This window comes from Poeciliopsis prolifica, unplaced genomic scaffold (assembly GCF_027474105.1).
Source record: "Poeciliopsis prolifica strain line A6 unplaced genomic scaffold, Auburn_PproV2 SCAFFOLD003, whole genome shotgun sequence".
Lineage (NCBI taxonomy): Eukaryota > Metazoa > Chordata > Actinopteri > Cyprinodontiformes > Poeciliidae > Poeciliopsis > Poeciliopsis prolifica.
Genome location: NW_026562378.1, coordinates 10320371 through 10338420, shown reverse-complemented (window position 1 = coordinate 10338420; position 18050 = coordinate 10320371). Strand labels below are relative to the sequence as shown.

Sequence of the window (18050 nt, the reverse complement as noted above, 5' to 3'; positions counted from 1 at the left end):
CACCATGGAGCTGAAAAGTCATTCATATGTAATCGTATTTAATCCAACTTGACAAAAACTCCCTTTTTATCTGAAAGAGTGAGCCCAGAGCATGATGCTTCCTCCACTCTGTTTCACAGGGGGTCACACACTTTTTCCAGACATGTGACCCCGAAGTTCCAGTTTGGTTTAATCAGATTATTTCACATCCTCCCATAAGGTTTAGAGCTTTTTCATCCACACTTCACAGTCCAGACATCTGGTAACTGTCAGCTGATTTACTTCTTGTGGTTTTATCAATTTTCGATCAGATGTCCGGTTTTTATCACTTTGGTCACACATTTTGTCTTTAGATGGGTATCTTTACTGTATCATCATATACATAACGTTAGGACTAATCTTATACATGTTTTATGTTAGAAATCAACATTTTATTGACTGAAATCAGGTTTGGTTTTGCCAGTCGGGTTTAAAGTCTGCATATTCAAACTCATTGTAGGACTTCTCGTTAAGCTTGCACTGCATTTTTCACAGCTATTATTGTTTGGCTCTGGGTCTGCATGTATTTATGTATTATGCAGAGCAGTCTGGACCGTTTAGGGACAGTTTGTCAGCCATCATCTGAGCTCTGACAACAGGGAATACAACCGAGGGAAAAACACGGGACGTTTTCTGGAGCAGCGCCTCCCTAATGCTTCTGAGCCTCCAACTGAATCTTTTAGCCTTGAGATGCAAACTCAGACGATCTCAGTCTTTGGGGTTTGCAGCTTTGAAAGTGCAGACTGTGCAGTGTTTTAGTGTAATTAGAGTGCTGTGTCCCTTTTGATCAATATGAACAAGACATAAAATCTGATTTAGAAGCTGTCAGGTCTTTCTGTGCAGAACAGCAGGGTGTTAGTGTTTTCAAAAATTTATTTTTATATCGTTGGCCAACAATCACAGCTAGTGTTGATGTCATTTCAAATAATAAGACTCTAAAGAATTTTACACCATGTACTTAAGGTTAATGCAAGAATATACAAGTTTAGACACATTTGAATAAAATATTGGTTGTTAATAATGGTAATTATTTTAAATGTTTTTAAATTTACTCATTTGGAGCCAGACGTAAAATGCTAAAATCCTTATGGTTCACACACAAATGTGCTTCGAAGTAGTCCTTCAAAACGTCTCATTCAGATTTGCTCTGATGAGAGACAAATAAATTACAGTTCGTTTTCCATTCATAGGGCATTGTGTATTCAAATTTTTACAATCACTTTTTAAAATAATTATCAACAAGTTTGACTTGGCAATGTGTATTTTTATCCACTTGAGGTTTTATTTCAATAGACACAGAATTAGGAAATCACCAGACAAATCTTTTATTTTAAAATTGTATAATAGTTTTTGGTTTTATCACAATGCGTTTGCCAGGAATCGTTCGTCAATGCTCTGAGCTAAACATGCTCTGGTGCAGTTCAGTGATCTGCGTCTGTTTTTCCTTTTTAAATAAACAGAATATCATCCAGCATGTGAAGAAAGTTTCCTCCTGCAAAATGCGACAAATATACCAGTTACTAAACAAAAAAAAAACAGTTTAGACATTGAATATTTTTTACAAAAAGAGAGAGTTTGGAGTGGCCTAGTCTAGTCGAAGACACAAATGAGATTTAGATGATGTTGTGCGACGTAAGGCAGGTAAAAAACAATCCAATGAGACTGAATTTAAACAGCCAGTAGGACAAAATCCTCCACACTGATGAGAAATTTAACATTTTGTTTCTGGCAAATGCTTGATGGCAGTTGTTATGTCAGGTGGTATTTATATTTTATTATGCAGCATTTCTTCTCAGTAAATCATGATTTTAAAAGGTTTGCTTCTCAATTTATGAGAAGAAGGTTGAAAAGTTTTGGACTTACATAAGAAGAGCATGCAACTCGCAGTCGTCACCAAATTGGGTATTTTTGAAAAGAAAACTTTTTTTTAATATATATATATTAACATCTACTGATCTTTACATTCATATGCTGCTGCAGTACAACTCACCAGGAACGGCCTGGAAATCTAATTATGTTTCAGACAAAGACAGTTTCTCTAATGAGGTGCGCATCATGAACATGTCGCTACTTCTTAAGAGGGTTTTCCACTACAGGCCGTGATCTGTCATTTTGCCTCTGCAGGACGTATCCAGGTGGAAAGCAGCAGATGGGCGAGTGCTAACGAGCGAAAACTAAAGCTATTTGTGATCCTCATTACCAGCTCACTGCTGGATGAGAAACTGAGACTGTGTGATGAATAAGTTGCAGCAAATTTGACTGTAATGCTCTAGAAGCAACCTAAACATCAATGCACACGGACGTCTTGTGTTTAACGTTTGTGCTTTATTGTTATAGTTACTTCATTTCCCACATATTGCTTTACAGAGTTTTGTAAATGTGTAAAAAAAAGAAAACATACTGAATAGTATTTTTTTTACATTCAGGAGTTCTTCCTATAATTAAAATCTCTTCAAAACTTATTGTACTTTTATTGTGTGCATGATCACAATCATTTTCATGCTTTCATGAACCACGTATGAAGGGATAAAGATTCTCTCCCAAGATATTGCTCATGCTTTTAGGAGATGACTGTTTTTCTGTTTCACCACCAGGCACACAATGGATCGACGTGATACTTACTCTTTTAAAACGTTAAATAAGTCAAATCAACTAGAACAAACATGCTAGGAGATACCAAGGCGATAGGAGCGTGGATAATACAAATTTTGCGTAACAAAGAATGCTGTTACAATTCATGCACAGGCCACCTTATGTGACGTCCAAGCTAAAATCAACAATTTTTCTGACACCTGGTCATAAAATATCATGCGAGAAAAACAAAATCAGTTGCAAACACCTGGTAGGACCGTCTGTAGTAAAAGAAATATGAGCAAACACATGCTAAACAGGTCACTGTCACTTGCTTCCTTTTGCAGTGGAAGGAGAAGAAAAAAAAATGGACGACTGCAGACAACTGCAACATTTTATTTGTACCAGATGAGTGGGAACGGTGTTAGTTATGTAATTGTAAACTGCAGAACTCAGTTTTATTTTTTATAAAACTTGCATTTCCAAGTGCTGATTGCAGAGTTTTTATTACAATTGTTGGGTCTCTCCTATTGCCATGAATTGTTTTTGCTTTGGAGAAAAAGAGTGGTGTTGTCAAACTTTCCTGCCCCGCATGGCTTTGTCCACATGTTATATAACGCTGCCATGTTGTATAAGTGCAGTTTGTGACTGGATGGACCCCACATGCGTTCGGTACTGATTTTCTTAAACACCAATGTGAAATCTGCAGTTTGGTGTTCAATTACTTTTCCTGAACTGAGGAAACCCAATGGATTCTTCACACACACAATCAATTATTTCACACTTAATTTCTCGTCCTAAAGCCCCCACTTGTATTTTGTTCATATTTCCACTGCAGGTAAGCAACATTTCACGAGACGTGTCCACAGTCACACTTCAGTTATTATACAGGTAATTATTACAATGACAGCTGTGACTTAAGGCAGGAGGCCAAATAGTTTTACATGGATGGTTAAAAGGGCTATAACCCTGTACACAACATGTTTGATTTTATTTTCATTTTAAGCAAAATAAGCACTCAGTGGAAAAATGAGGCCAAACTTTCTTTTGCCCTCTAAAAGTCCTGATGTGACAGTAGAAATGAGTCAGGAACCAGGAGCCGACCTCGCTAGATGCACCATGTCTGGATTTTGCTCAACGCTCTCATTGCTCTAAATAAAGATAATTCAGGACATTGAGTAACAATGCACTGCTTTAACCATGCACATAGTTATTGTACTTTCAGTTTCAAGACAACACATGCCTTTTATTTTCAGAAGGTGAGCTCTCTTGCTCGTGACATCCGTGTATAATATATGAGCAGCGTGTAAACCACAATACTGCTTCCTCCCCAGCAGCACAGTTTGGAAAGGAAATGTTTGATTTAAAACAGATTCAGGTAGATTTCTCATTAGAGAGCTCATTTCTCTTCTAGATGACAGCACAAGGCAAGCAGCAGAGATATCTTACTTCGGAAGTGTTGCTCCATTTCCGTCTACGGTGAAAAGATGTCCACACCCCCTGAACTGGTTTACATTTTGTCAAACTTTAATGCATTAGGATTTAATATTAAGATATGGCATTGCACCCTCTTTACTCTGACGCCACTGAAGAGGAGAAGGAAGTCCATGCTGCAGGGATGCATTTCTTCACAGCATGGAGCTCGCAATACAAACACGGCTTTACTGCGAACGCCTCAGAGGTTTTATTAGAGGACACGCACCAAGATGAAACAAAGATGTGACACGTGCAAAGGTTTAAGGAGTGTGAATACTTTTTTCAAGCCACTGTAATCTAAAAATATGATGTTCACATGTCCAGCTTCTGCCTCAGCTCTGAGCTGAAGTGCAGTGTGTACTTATCTTAGTTTTTAGAAAAGGCTAAAAATCAGGGAAGTGCACAAAAAAAAAAAAAAAAAATCAGGCTCTTGAATATAAAAAACAACAATTATCATTTGCTTAATTTGGATATTCGATATGTTTTATTCTGATGCATTTACTGTGCATCAGTAAATGCATGTACAGTAATTGCATGTACAGTAATTGCATCAGTAAATGTGCGTTTACTGATGCACATCTAGTACATGTGCATCAGCTAGCCAGCATTCACATATGGGGCCCACATGGGTGGGAAATGTGCCAAAAACAGGAAGACTTCAGGTTGTTCCCTTTATTATTACCTCCATGGGTTTGATGTTGAATTATCTGTGCACAAGGAGAAATCCAACAAACCAACAAGCCATATGAGACCCACATACACATGTTGGCCAGGCAGTTCAAGTTTTCATTTATTTATTTTTGCTAAGAAAATTTAGTTAAAACTTTAAATATCAGGCGTGGTAAACTAGTTTCAGGCCAAAAGTTATGTATTGTAATGATTTCAAAAATGCACTTCTTTTCCCCCCTAAGCTATTATTTAATAAAGAAAAAGGCTTTATCATTACCAGAAGACTTGAAGTGTCTTCAGCCAAACTAAATTGATTGTCCTGCCACACACAATAACACCTCAGTGTAAGAAACAAAAAAACCCTTTTAAAACATTTCAACCTTTTAAATCCTTGGCATTAAGTCTGAGCTCAGACGTACTGGAACTCATGAAAAAAGAAACCGCCGCCGTCCGTCCTACCCTCATTCTTATCGCCCTCATCCGTGTCCCGTCTAGGCAGAGGCCCCGCTCGGCCCGGTCAGGACCAGAACCAGAGGCAGGACGAGGGCAGCGAGAGGCAGCCGGGCACCGGGGGCGCAGCTGGGGCTGCACAGGTCGAACAGGCTTCCCTGGAAGCGGATCTTCCTGGAGTCCTGCTTCAGGGTCTCCCAGATGGAGCTGACCTCCTGCTGACAGTCGGACAGCGCCGTCAGAGCGCAGGTGTGGAAGGCTTCCCAGTGGCTGTGGGCAAAACGAAGGACGGTCAGAAACTGAAACCCGCCACAGCTTTTCATGAATCCGGCTGTGGATTAATTCCTGCCAGTAATCTGTTGCTCAGATGCTCCTCACCGGCCTCCAGTGAGTCAAAGCCAGCTCTGGTTGCCGCGGCAACGGCATCCGGGAGCGTGACAGCATCGCAGATGATATTACAAGTGGGCAATTTTCGGCCGTGTAAAATCTTTGCCGCCAGTAAACTGCCAGGGATGTGGAGTTTGTGGCGAAACAACGTGAGAAGAAAATCGTCCCCTGAATTTCACTACAGCGGCACTGGAGCCATAAATTATTTAGCACAATGGCTTTGTGTCTCAGCATCACTCATTTCTCCTTTCTCCCTCTTTGAGATTACAGCATCTGCTCCTCTCTCTACAGTATTTGATCATGACATGAATATTTGTCTTCATTATAACACCCAGTCGTACTTATTAAGCTGAAATGTTGGTAAAACGATTTAGACTTGAATTCACTCCATCGTTCATATTAAACTCTGAAATCAGTTTCAACAAATAACGGTTTCTGCACATTTCAGAGTAAACTCAATATCCTTTGGGAACATAAGACAAGTTTTAAATGAGACATAAACATTTTTATTATTAAAAAATCTGATTTATAGACATAATTTTCCAGTTTTCTCAGACCTTAGAGGTTATTTATCAAATGTAAAACAGCATCAAGAATGGCAGATCTTTTAAGAGAGGAGAAAAGGAGGGAGGAGCACAAAATTGAAGGATGAAAAGAAGGAAGGAAAGCAACGATGAGAGAAGAAAAATTAGAGGAAGTAAAGGAAATTCTGGATAATGAATGGAAGAAAGAAAGACAAAAAGAAAACCAGAAGAAGGAAAGGTAGAAAAAGAAGAAAGGAGTAGAACCGAGGTCGGAGGAAGGAAAGAAGTGAAATAAGGAAGGAAGTAAGGGAAGGTCAAAAAGAGGAAAGGAGAAAAAGAACAAAATGAAAGCAAAGACTAAAGAAGAAATAAACAATTGGATGATTAGAAACATTTAGAAAACAAAAAGGAAGAAAGTCTGTGTACCCTTCACGTTCTTATCCAGATCCTGGAAATACTTAATTCAAGTCACATATTTCCTTTCAAACTTTTCAGAAACCCTTTCAGATGCTCACATTCTTCTCTTTTAAATAAAATAACATGAAGCCATCGTTGGTACCTGCAGACGGCCGCCACTCCCTGCTCACTGGTCACGTTCTCCTGGTAGTTGTCCATGCTCTCCCCCAGCTCCAGGACGCACTCGGAAAAGTCCCGGTAAACGTTCTCACAGCTCACATCCGCGCTGCCTGCAGGCGCCGCGAGGAGCAGGAAAACTGCAGAACAGAGCGGAGACAGAACCTGCCAGGTCTCGATGAACGTCCCCTACAATCTGACACGTTTAAATATAGAAACCACGAAGTGTGTGCACGATCTCAAAGACACTATTCTTGACGTTTTACCATAAATCAGACGAACGACGCAATTTACTAACATTTGATGTTATAGATTATAAAATAATTAATAATTTTGCAGAGAAAGGAACAAGATTTTCACTTATTTTTCTAAAAAACAGCAACAACAAAAGAACTACCTAAATAACCTTACATAAAATCCAGAGCAACCGATTTCCTGTAGATCTTTTCTCAAGATGGTTTGCAAGAGTTTTGCCAGAGATCATAAAGTCACCAAAACCACAGAAGACAGCAGAAAAAGGTCAACGTTTTGGAGAAGTTTAAACGTTTGAAGAGGTTTGGACGTAACTGTCCCACTTGTTAATAAATGACTTTAAAAGTCGAAGGTGGTGCAGATTTGGCTGCCCTGGGACCAACATGGAAACAGAGGGTGAATCACGCTTCGAGTGGAGACACAGCAGCTCCCCTGAAACGTAATGGAGGGATTTATTTAAAACTGGGAAGTTAATTTGGAAGACATATATTTGACAAAAATCATAGAGAAAAAAAAGCAAAATAAGGACTCTCCAGTAATAGAGGAATGGATTAGGAAGGGAGGGAGAAAGAAAGAAAGAAGCTGGCTTAGATTGGGAACGCTCAGACTGAGCATAATGAAAAACTTGAGGAGGGATGTCATCTAATCTGTGAAAGATGTGAAGAAGGTGACATAAAGGACATGACTACATTTTAAAATTTGAACAACGCTTCCAGTGAGCCATGAAAGAGCGCCGAGTTTTTAGCAGAATATTTCTTTTTTTTTGTCATTGGGGCCCAAGATCATCACAAAGAGCTGAATATTTTCTGAACCGTAAAAGATATTGACATCAAGACATTAATGTCCTGAATGAGGAGAATGTGGTAATAGTCTTGAAATAGCAGAAAGTAAAAAACAGTGTCAGGCGACCAGCCTTCAGTCCAGGTAACACCGGACTAAAGCCAAAGGCAAACATGGCAGCATCATGGCCTGGGGAAGCTTTTCTTCTTCAGCTGCAAAAACAAACTAAATTGCATTTATAATTTTCCATCCACTTCCCGAGCGTGCATTGCTCAATGTTAGTAAAGCCCCAGCACTTTAAATCCTCTGAAGTTTGTGAGGAAATGTGTGAAAGTTTCAGAGGTGTGAATATTTCTATGAGGCGTGGTCTAAAAACAATGGAGCAATCTGCAACCCAGGCAGGTTGGACATTTCCTCCACAGCGGAGTATAGTTTCATGATTTACCCCTCTGTTGAATGCAAAACAAATGCTAAGCGCCTGGACATCAACAAAAGTGGCACAGGAGTTGAAACTGTGTTTTTGTTCAAATATTGAACCGTGAATGTTGTGCAGATGGCCAGCTGGAGACGGTGCAGGTCTCCTGCAAGCACTCAGTGCTCAGATAGAGAGAACCCCCACCCAGCCAACAAAGAGACGGGATGCACGGAGATGAAAATACACTAAGACTATTAATAGCTGCCGTTCCCTGGACAAATACAACCAGCATCTTAAGCTACTTTACCAGAGGCGATCGCAAGAATCCGTCCGATCTTCGTCGACATGAATAATCCCATTTCATCCCATGTCAAGCCAGGCGGGATGCTGCGGAGATCCTGCTGGGACGAGGAGGAATCGCTGCTTCTCATGCACGGAGCAGATCAGCTGCCCATGCCGATTTCATGATCGAGTCCCGATGATGAGATACAATCTCATGAAGCGTGCAACTCCTGCAGACTCTCTCTCTCTCTCTCTGGCTGACGTTACCTGCCCCCCGGGCGGCGCTGAGCTCATCCCGCTGCCCCCCGCCCCCCTCAGCTCCGGACAGCAGCTCCAGCCTCCTCTGAACGGGCTGTGAGTCATAATCCAGACCTTCAATCTATTTATCTGCTTGACTCTTTCACACCCTGCTGTTAATTAGCAGACTCCGTTCAGAGAGCCGGGTTAACGTCATCCCAGGATGATGATGATGATGGTGGTGGTGATGATGATGATGAAACGTCCGTCCCATTGGACTTTTACCACATTTATCAAATTACAATCAAAAACTCCAGACATTTTTGACCCGAGTCCAATTTAGAGTCCCAAATATCAGCTGACCCTTTGAAGAGAGACAGTTTATATTATTGTTGTGCAATTTTAAACAGCAACTATTTTATTTTTTTTTAGCGGAAAAAAGTAAAATAAATGAATATATATACTTATATATAGAGTATATATAATTACTCTATTTTTAAAAAAAGAAAACAACTAAAAATAGTTAAATATAATTCAAGCCAAAAATAAAATCATTTTTAAAACATCTATGCATGCAGGCAGTGAAAATGAATAAAATGATTAAGCCATAAAATAATTTTTATGGCTTAATTTATGTCCTACAAATAAAAATCACATATTTATTATGTCAATTTGAATACATTGTGGAAACACATGTTGGTGCAAATGCAATAGCGGTGTCAGAAATACTGTGATAAAGTTCTCAAGAATGAAAGAAACAGAAAAAAACACCATGTTTGTTCTTTTATTTCCTTTTCAAAAGGTGGTTTTATAAAAATGATCAACCTGAGAGCTGCAATGACGCCGCGTGACGAGGCTGAAAGGCTGAAGGAGCGTCCATCTCCGAGGGGGAGAAAATAAAAAGAACAGATAAACAAACCCATGGAAATGCTGGGAGAAATCGTCATAGGACATGCAGCTGCCGTTATTACTCTCTTAAAGAAACATCTAAAAACAAAAGTCCCCATGTCACAGTATTAAAACCAGGAGGACACATTGGTGTTTACCAGCAAAGTTAGGGTGCAAATAAGGCACAGAGGCGCCGGACTGACAGAAACTTGGTCTACAAATTCAATACTTCTGGTTTCAAGTCAATTTATCTGATCCTGATTAAACCTCCACATTCAGCTCACAGCATCCATACGGCAGTCTGCACATTTCACTGCTTAAACCGTGACTTTACAAAAATGCAGCTTTAAAACTTAGTTAAATGTCCTGTTAGTGTTTAATGGCCGCGCTCTGATGAGATCCTTAGTGAATGGGAACGTGGATTTTGCCCAGTATGACGAGTCGGGCTTACTGGTCGACCCCGGCTGCCCTTTTGGTTCGCTTCCGCGGAGATGTTTTCGGCGAAGATGTTTTCGGCAAAGGTTCTATAAAGATTTATGAAGAATCAAATACATTTTTTTAATCATCAAAAAACTACAAGAAAACCAATATAACAAAGTTGAAACTATGGCTTTTATTGTGTCTATAATAACATGCAACATACTCATGGCGTTGAGAGTCTCCTGAGGAATCCAGCTGATGTCGACGTCGTTCACGCCAGTCGTGCCCTTCTCTATTTTCACAGGGAGCCGTTTCCTCTGCAGAGAACAAAACCGAAGATGACATCCATTAGAAAAAGGCCCTGCAAAAGTATCAGTACCCTCTGAAGTTCAGTGCGTTTTAGTTGCGAACTGCAGATGAAAACAATGTAGTGCAGGATCAGACGGTGACGAGGAAGAAGAATCCCAGTGTTGAGCTTTTTTTCAAATCAAATCCAGGAAAGTGTTGCATTCAGCTGCTTGTTTTGTTTCCCAGCAACAGCAGATTCAAAGGTGGATGGAGTTAAATAGAGTAGGAACTAAAGCATGCAAGACACTTTAGACTGAGGTAGAAGTTCCCATTGAGGATACTCAGAAAACACTTGCATCTGTCGTTGCAGTAAAATGTTGCTCTCCAAAGTGTTCAGAGGGGCTAAATAAAAGTGCAAGCCCCACTTTTCAGATTCCAATTTGTAAAAAAAACCCACAAAGAACAAGTATCCTTGTCCATCAAGCTCACAAAATGGCACTACTTTGTTAGTCTATCACTGAGGTTTGTGGCTTTAAATAAATAAAAAAACAGTTAATGGGACATGGTCATTTTTGTAAGACGCTAAGTTTTATAATTAAGAAATATGGACATGATGTAGTTTTTGTACAGTCGCTGACATATCACAATATTTATTGCATTTCCCTTCATAAAGGAAAGGTGACTTCCTCATCACATCTACTTCAGTCTAGTCAAGTTCATGTGTTGATGCATTCACACAACAAAGCAGTCCAAATTACTGAGGAAATGCGTACCGTTCTGTTCTCCAGAACCTGATACATCCCAAAGAGTAGCAGGACCATCAGCCCACCCAGGAACACGTACATGAACATCCTGCAAACACAAAGCAAAATTATTTATTTTCCTGATGAATTATAGACAGACAGTAATTAAACAGAGCGTTCAATAGCGTGTTGTTCTTCCACGGACGACACAGAGACCAAATGGTATTTTTTTCCAGTGAGACTTGAGGAACGTGAGATTTATTTGCTCATGTCGTTTCGCGGCAATTCAACACACATCACGTTTCTTTGTGCCACTTTCACACCTTTTTGACGGGTTGTTACAAGCTTTTTAATATTCTGGGGGAGCTGGTGCTGTGAAAAAGAGCCAACAGGACGAATAAAGGGAAGCTTGCAAAACCAATGTGACTATGAATAACTTAGATTTTAACTGCATTAACTGGTTAAATCGCTCTAATTTGTCCACTCATGAGCATGCAGTCGTTTCAGAGTAATGCGTTTGCTTATCGTCTTCCTTGTATTTCTGCACTTTGCAAACTTTGCAGAAGCAGGAGAGAACGCGCCTTATCTACGTGTTTGTATCTGTAAGTATGTCAGTGGCAGGATATGACTGACATTTCAGTCAAAGGCCTTACGTTTCTCCATCCAGTCCGTCTTCTCGCTCCGTTATGATGACAGTCTGGTTGTAAATGGCCGACTGGAAAATGTTGCCCTAAAAAAAAGCTAAAGGTTAGAGAGGAAATGCGTGTCTGGTTTGATTGGCATCAATTCACAAACACATCAGAGAAAAAGAAAACGTATTTTAAAGACTACTCTTAATGTCATCTTAAACCATTTAGACATTATTTGTACTTCTTTTATACATAATATAGATTTCTTTATAGAGAGGGGCCAAAAGTACCAAAGAAAAAAAAGAGCTTTTCCAAGTAAATAAGTTTATATGTGACGGTTTGAATGAAAGTGCAATCAATGTGTAATTTTATTCATAATATTTAATGCATAATCAAACATGTAACGCAATCCACAATTCAATTTGTAAATAAAGCGACTTTAGCATCACAAAAGGCATATTAAGTATTTTTTGTCCATGTACCAATCTCAAAATAATTTCAATAATCTCTGTAGCTCGTCCTTAATCTTGTATTTATAGCTTAACTTATGCATTTCTTCTTTAAATTGAGTAATCACATAGATATGTGTGTATTTATTGTACTTATTGCAACTTATTTATTAGATTGTAACCTTGCTGGTTTGATTCTTGAAACCTGATTTATTTAAATATCTCTACAATCTCTCTGAGCATCATTAAAAGAAATCAACTCAGTGAAATGTACTACTTGTAAAGCACAACCACAACTAATTATAACTAAACAGAAGTAAACCGGTGCTGTCAGAACGACAGACTGGATTTTTCTTTAGTTTCACTGATCACAAACATTTTCAGGTGAGCTTTATTGTACACATGATTGTGTGTCAAAATAAAACACAAATACAAAAAAAAAAAAAAACCCAAACAAAACCATAAAGCGAGGACAATAAAAAGTTAGTTTTTTAAATAAAATAAAATTTACTGTCATCTAGTGGTGAACATTTAGATGTTCAACCAAATCTTGAGCTGTTTGTTCTGCAAGAACAAGAAACAATTTCTCCCCTCACCTCAGGATCCATGTAGTTGAGGAGGATGACCAGACCGAAAGGCCGGCCGGCCATGGGCTGAGCTGGGATGAACGAGTACTCAAAGGAGGCCTGAGCCTGGGGCTGGACGGCCGTGTTCAGGGGCAACGCTGTGAACTACAGACACACCCAGGGTTAGGCGATCCTACGGGAAAAAGATCAACCAGAAGAACTCTGGCAAGTATTTTAGACATGCAGGTGAATAAATACATGTAGAAATGTGTCCCTTACGTTCTGAATGTAGAACTGGAAATCTTGTGGATAACGGAAAGAAGCCTCCAGCGACTGAACCGTGAAAGTCTGACCTCCTTTATTGGTGAAACCCACAAGGAACCTCACAATTTCATTGGCTGGAAACTCTGAAAAATACCAAACAGCTACATTTACCAACCAGTTTGATCACCTTAAGTGTGTATTTTGTTTTTATTTTACTTCATTATTTTATCAAAAATAAGAAAAATGAACAACTGAGCAACCTTCGCCTGTTGTGAAGATGATGGTAGTATCGGCATCGGGGTGTGAAGTTACAAGTTTTTCAGACGAATCATCAGAGTCGTCTTCACCTCCGTCCTGATGGTAAACACAGAATCTCACCGTAACGGATCAGCGCTTGACATTCTGCAACACGACCACAGACGAGCTACGTACCATGTTTTGCATCTGATCTTCTTCGACAACCATCTCGTCTTCATCTTCCTCCTCGTCGACTGCAGCATCTGCGTCGTCAGCAGCGTCCTCGGCTGAGTCTGACTGCGCAGAGACTTGACCTTCAAGAACAGAAAGCAGCCAAGTGTCAGGGCCACAGGAAGGCTGCAGGTGGCTCGCTTTAAGGCTTAGAGATGTGCTGTTTATGTGTTCAGATTAAATATTATACTCAGCAAAATTCTGGTTATTAGCAGATCAAAAGAAGAATAAAGCCTTTTTAAAATGAATATAATTTTCATTTTAATTCAAGAATAAAGTTGTACAGGAAAAAGTCAAACATATGTTATATAAACCAAGCAGGGTGTCCATATTAGCATACATGATTTAAAGTCAAATAGAAAATCATAAGAAAAATAATGACCAGAATTTTCTCCGTCTGTTTGAACCCTGAGCAACAAAGTGAGATCCCACCCCCACTTGTTGCTACCCTTATATCTCCAGATAGGTAAAAGTTCTCCCTCACTTAAATAACAAATCTGACTTTTTATATATTTACAGAATGATCCAACAGGCATATGCTTATCTGCACAAACTGTTGTGAAAAGTTGAAGCACTCTTCTTAACTTTCTCTTTTATCAGCGATACCAAAATCAGTGGAAATGTTACCATATTAAAGCTAAACTGGAGGTTAAAGTGTTATTATTTATTTACTGTGTACAAGCATCTGAAACAAGGCGCCAGGCTGAAATGACCAGCAGAAAAGCAGTCCCTGAACGTGTCAGTGAAAGGAGACTGAAACAAAGTGAGGTCCCCTTCTTATCTATGATGACGTGTCCCAGCATGGGGTGCTGCAGCTGCAGCAGCAGCTGCTGCAGCCCCAACATCCAGAAACCCCAGCAACGAGAAATACCGCATAAAGTCATTTAATTATGGCATGATTTTTACTATAAGCGGTGGTCGTTTATAAATGAGTTTTAACTCTGCGATAATGGATTTACAGGGAAAATAGGCGTACATAAAGCGGCTCATAGGATTCCCACTGCGCAGCTGGATGTGCCACGTCAATGTGGACTGATAACTTTTTTCTTAAAGACTAACAAGAAGCGGGGAGAAACCAAAACTCTGCTCTAAAGAGGGAATAAACACTCACCGACTGATATTAATCCGCAGGGGAAGGCCAGCAGGAAAAGCAGCAGGAGTTTCGACCCGAAACCAAACATTTTCGCAGACTCACAGGCTGACGGTGGGAACACATCAGCGGCTGGGAGAAGAGAGGGCAGCGCGCGAGCAGGAGGAGGGAGAACGGGAGAGGAACCGCCTCTGGAAGGCGTGTGGTGCGTTCAAAGGCAGCTCGGAAACCGGATAGTTTGTTTTTTCTCCTAAAAAAAAGAAAAAAAATAATTATCACATTTATTAAAGACGCAAATGGATTAATATGCAAAACATTTAGGTTAAGAGTAATTAAATTAAAAATATAAATAAAAAATATAAGTGATGTATTTACTAAAAGTCAAACCAGGTTTATTTGTATAGCAGTTCAAAGTTATTTGCATTCACCAATTCTGAAACAAACAATAAAAATCCAATTTTTATTGCTTCTGAACAATAAAAAAAAAATCATTATGTCAATGATTTTGATGAAATCATCAAAATCATCACATGCATCAAAATATGTTGATTAAAGTTCCAGTTATTATGAATTAAATAAACTCTACACTGGTGGTTTTTAAGTCTCGATTTAAAGGAATTCAGTGTTTCAGCTATTTTGTAGTTTTCTGGACATGTTTTTCAGATGTGTGGTGCATGGAAGCTGAATGCTGCTTCTGCATGTTTAATTCTGTTATAAAAATTAGTTTTATAATTAAATTATTCATAATTAAATTATTACTAACTCCAACCCTAGTGTAGCCTACACCAGGAGCAGCTTCATAGTCAAGTCAGAGACACACAGCTCAGACATTCATGCTACTCTCATACGTCAGGAAAATTTCAAAGTGTTAATTTCTTCAATGTTTCAAAATACAACAGATATTTAATACATATTTAAAAACAACCATTTCTGTTAATGTGAGTTCCAAAGTCCATGCTGAAAAATAAAGGCAATGTAAGTGATAGTAGAACAACATGAAAGACTGAGAATTAGATTTATTTGTTTATTGGTACCTATAAAAACCCAGTTTTCACTTTGGTTCTAACTTACATTGTCCTAACTTACATTTGCACTGTAAAACAGTTCGAAAACACATTGAGATCTGTTTTCGTACTGTTTCAGTGAAGCTAAAATTAATTGTGCTTTCACATTTAAATTTAGCTGGGCACACTGAAGTTCTCGGAAAGTTTCATTTGTTGTTTTGATTTTAGTTCTCTAAAGTACTTACAGTGCTGGCAATCATCTTATAGATAGCCTTAGTGTGTTGTTTATTTCCATTTGAACTTCACTTTTTACTTTCTTTTTCCGTGGAAGGGAAAGATGTGACAAAAAGCAACTACAATGTATTTTAAGAGCAATAATCAAATGCAGAAGTTACATTTTAATGTTGATTTTTCATAATTAAAGTAAACATGTAGTTTCATGTTATATTTGGACAAATGATCCTTTTCCGTTTGGAGTGAAGCCATATATATACCTTTGTAGCCTTCACTCCAAACATTTGAACAATCAACAGAAACAGGAGATCTCTTTTAAATTTGGTGGTTTTCTGGCACAGACCTGGATCTTACATTTTCTGTCAAGTTTTGTCTCTTCTAGAAAGCATTCACCATGGCTATCTGAGCGGTTTCAGCATTTGATCGGCTTTTGTTGGAAGTTTTACTCATCAGATTTAAAATGTCAACATCAGAGAAAATAAATTTGGTCACTTTATTAAATAAAAACCCAATTTACAACCAAACAGTGGCTGTAAAACCCATCTTCTAGGTACAACAGAGTGACAAATCAAGCAAAAGGATGTTTGAAAGCTGGTTTCCTGGCGGCAACCAGCCATGACCTCTCTTTAAATGACCTCAGTGCTGATCCAATATCCGTAAAGTAATGCCAGAAGCTGGCAGAAGTACATTTGGTTTCTCTGAAACTTACAAAAGTGACGCTTAACACAGTGTTAGAAGTGATGTGTGTATCATTTGGACCCTGTTTGGTTTAGAAAACAATTGTTTCAAAATGTCATTACATTTTCTATTGTCATTTTTTGTGTGTATTTTCACTGCAGTTGACATTTTGGTCAGCCCACACTTGATTGTTCAGTTCTTCGGTCAAAGCCTGGTGTCTCCTGGTTGAAGTTGTTTCTACTACATGATCTTTAAAGGGTTGAGGAGAAGAGTACAAATGTACAATTAAAAACCCAAAAATAAAATGACACTCAGAAAGATGGTGACTATTTTTAGGTAAAGGTTTTTAGGTAAACCATTAATGGTATTTTCACATTTGGAGGTCTGAAAGTCACAGAAACATTGTTGTCCTAGAAATTTGTAGGGCACATTGATAGTCATTTTAAATTGAAGTTGCACTCCTCTAAATGCTCTTTATCCACTCTTGTAAGAAATCTAGCCTTAAGATTTAAAATTCACATTAACTGAGCAAGTTGTTTGTCTCAATAATTCAAATTAAACAAAGAGTTTATGGTAAGCAAAGTTAAGAAAATGAGAATGAATCAGAAAATCACATCATTTCACTCAGTGAGATAAGATTTATCTTGTTATCTTTGCAGTAATTTAGTACACTACTATTTTCTCTTCCTCTGTCACATGTGCATGCAGTTTACATGCAATATGTGTTTCTGAAAATGCTCCCTGAGATTCTCAGGTTTATCTGGCCTCTTTCTCCTTTGATGCTCTTGGAGTCTAAAAAAAGCTTGTGGCTTTCTGCAAAAGCTTACATCCTGTGACAACCCTTTGAGAGAAAAAAATAAAACCCAGACGGGCCTCCTGCATGCCAACAGTGTGCAAACAGAAACATGCATCGCACTCTGTAGAGTCGTCTACCCAGCGAAACAATCAGTTTAAAGAGTTTCTAATTTCATTTTAAAGCTGTTTCTACCATGGAGTGTTGTTGCAATCGGACACATGTAGAAGGTAAGTGTTGAAAAAAGGAGCTTGGGTGATCAGGAGATTCAAAAGTTGAACGTAAAATTTAGTTTAAAAATGCCAGCCTAGAGGTATTTTGTAATTATGCAAAGAATTTAAGAGCCATAACTTTATTTCTAGGTAATATAATGTTACTCTCACAGAATAGTAGACAACATTACACTTTGCAGCAGGTATAGAAGTAACTTTTTCAATGAATGCTACTTAATTTCAGAAAGGAATTACTATCTCTATTGTTTCATTAGCTTCATAGTTTTATCGTCTGTTCAATGTTTCACACTTACTTAGCGATGCCAAAATCTTAAATAGCTCATGTAGGGAATTGTACCAACTGAGTATTGTGAAATATAAAACTTTGAGCAAAATGCGTAACCACCTGCCAGCATGTTTTATTGTGCAACTCAAAGTTGTCAGATGTCTCTGTCTGCTTCACATTGTTCAGTTTGTTTGTAGGTTTTTGTTGTTTTATGAAATGCATTAGTGTTTTTATTTAATATATAACAAAGTTATTTGAAAATGAAAAGTATTTATGATGAATTGTGGCACAGCAGATAAAAAGTTATGTTTTTATTGCTGACAGAAACAACTGGCATATACAGCTTAAGAAATATTACTAGTTTTCTGCAGTTGCTTGTAAAATTGTTTACTGTTTGTATTGGA

At 38.5% G+C, this 18050-nt stretch overlaps 2 protein-coding genes across 2 annotated transcripts; both read right to left on the bottom strand.

The window, feature by feature from the left end:
• Positions 1-2323: 2323 nt before the first annotated feature.
• On the bottom strand, positions 2324-8675 carry LOC129358110 (neuritin-like). The gene is made up of 3 exons (XM_055026944.1): positions 8423-8675; positions 6655-6808; positions 2324-5454 (listed from the first exon to the last, which is right to left on the bottom strand). Exons 1-3 carry the CDS (start codon positions 8544-8546, stop codon positions 5226-5228), a joined length of 507 nt encoding a protein of 168 aa, XP_054882919.1. The 5' UTR covers positions 8547-8675; the 3' UTR covers positions 2324-5225.
• A 729-nt stretch (positions 8676-9404) lies between these two features.
• On the bottom strand, positions 9405-14601 carry LOC129358109 (translocon-associated protein subunit alpha-like). Its single transcript, XM_055026943.1, has 9 exons — positions 14461-14601; positions 13314-13432; positions 13142-13235; positions 12897-13024; positions 12648-12782; positions 11627-11703; positions 11004-11082; positions 10166-10259; positions 9405-10046 (listed from the first exon to the last, which is right to left on the bottom strand). The coding sequence occupies exons 1-9, from the start codon at positions 14528-14530 to the stop codon at positions 9970-9972; spliced, it is 873 nt and encodes a 290-aa protein (XP_054882918.1). The 5' UTR covers positions 14531-14601; the 3' UTR covers positions 9405-9969.
• Between the last annotated feature and the right edge of the window lie 3449 nt (positions 14602-18050).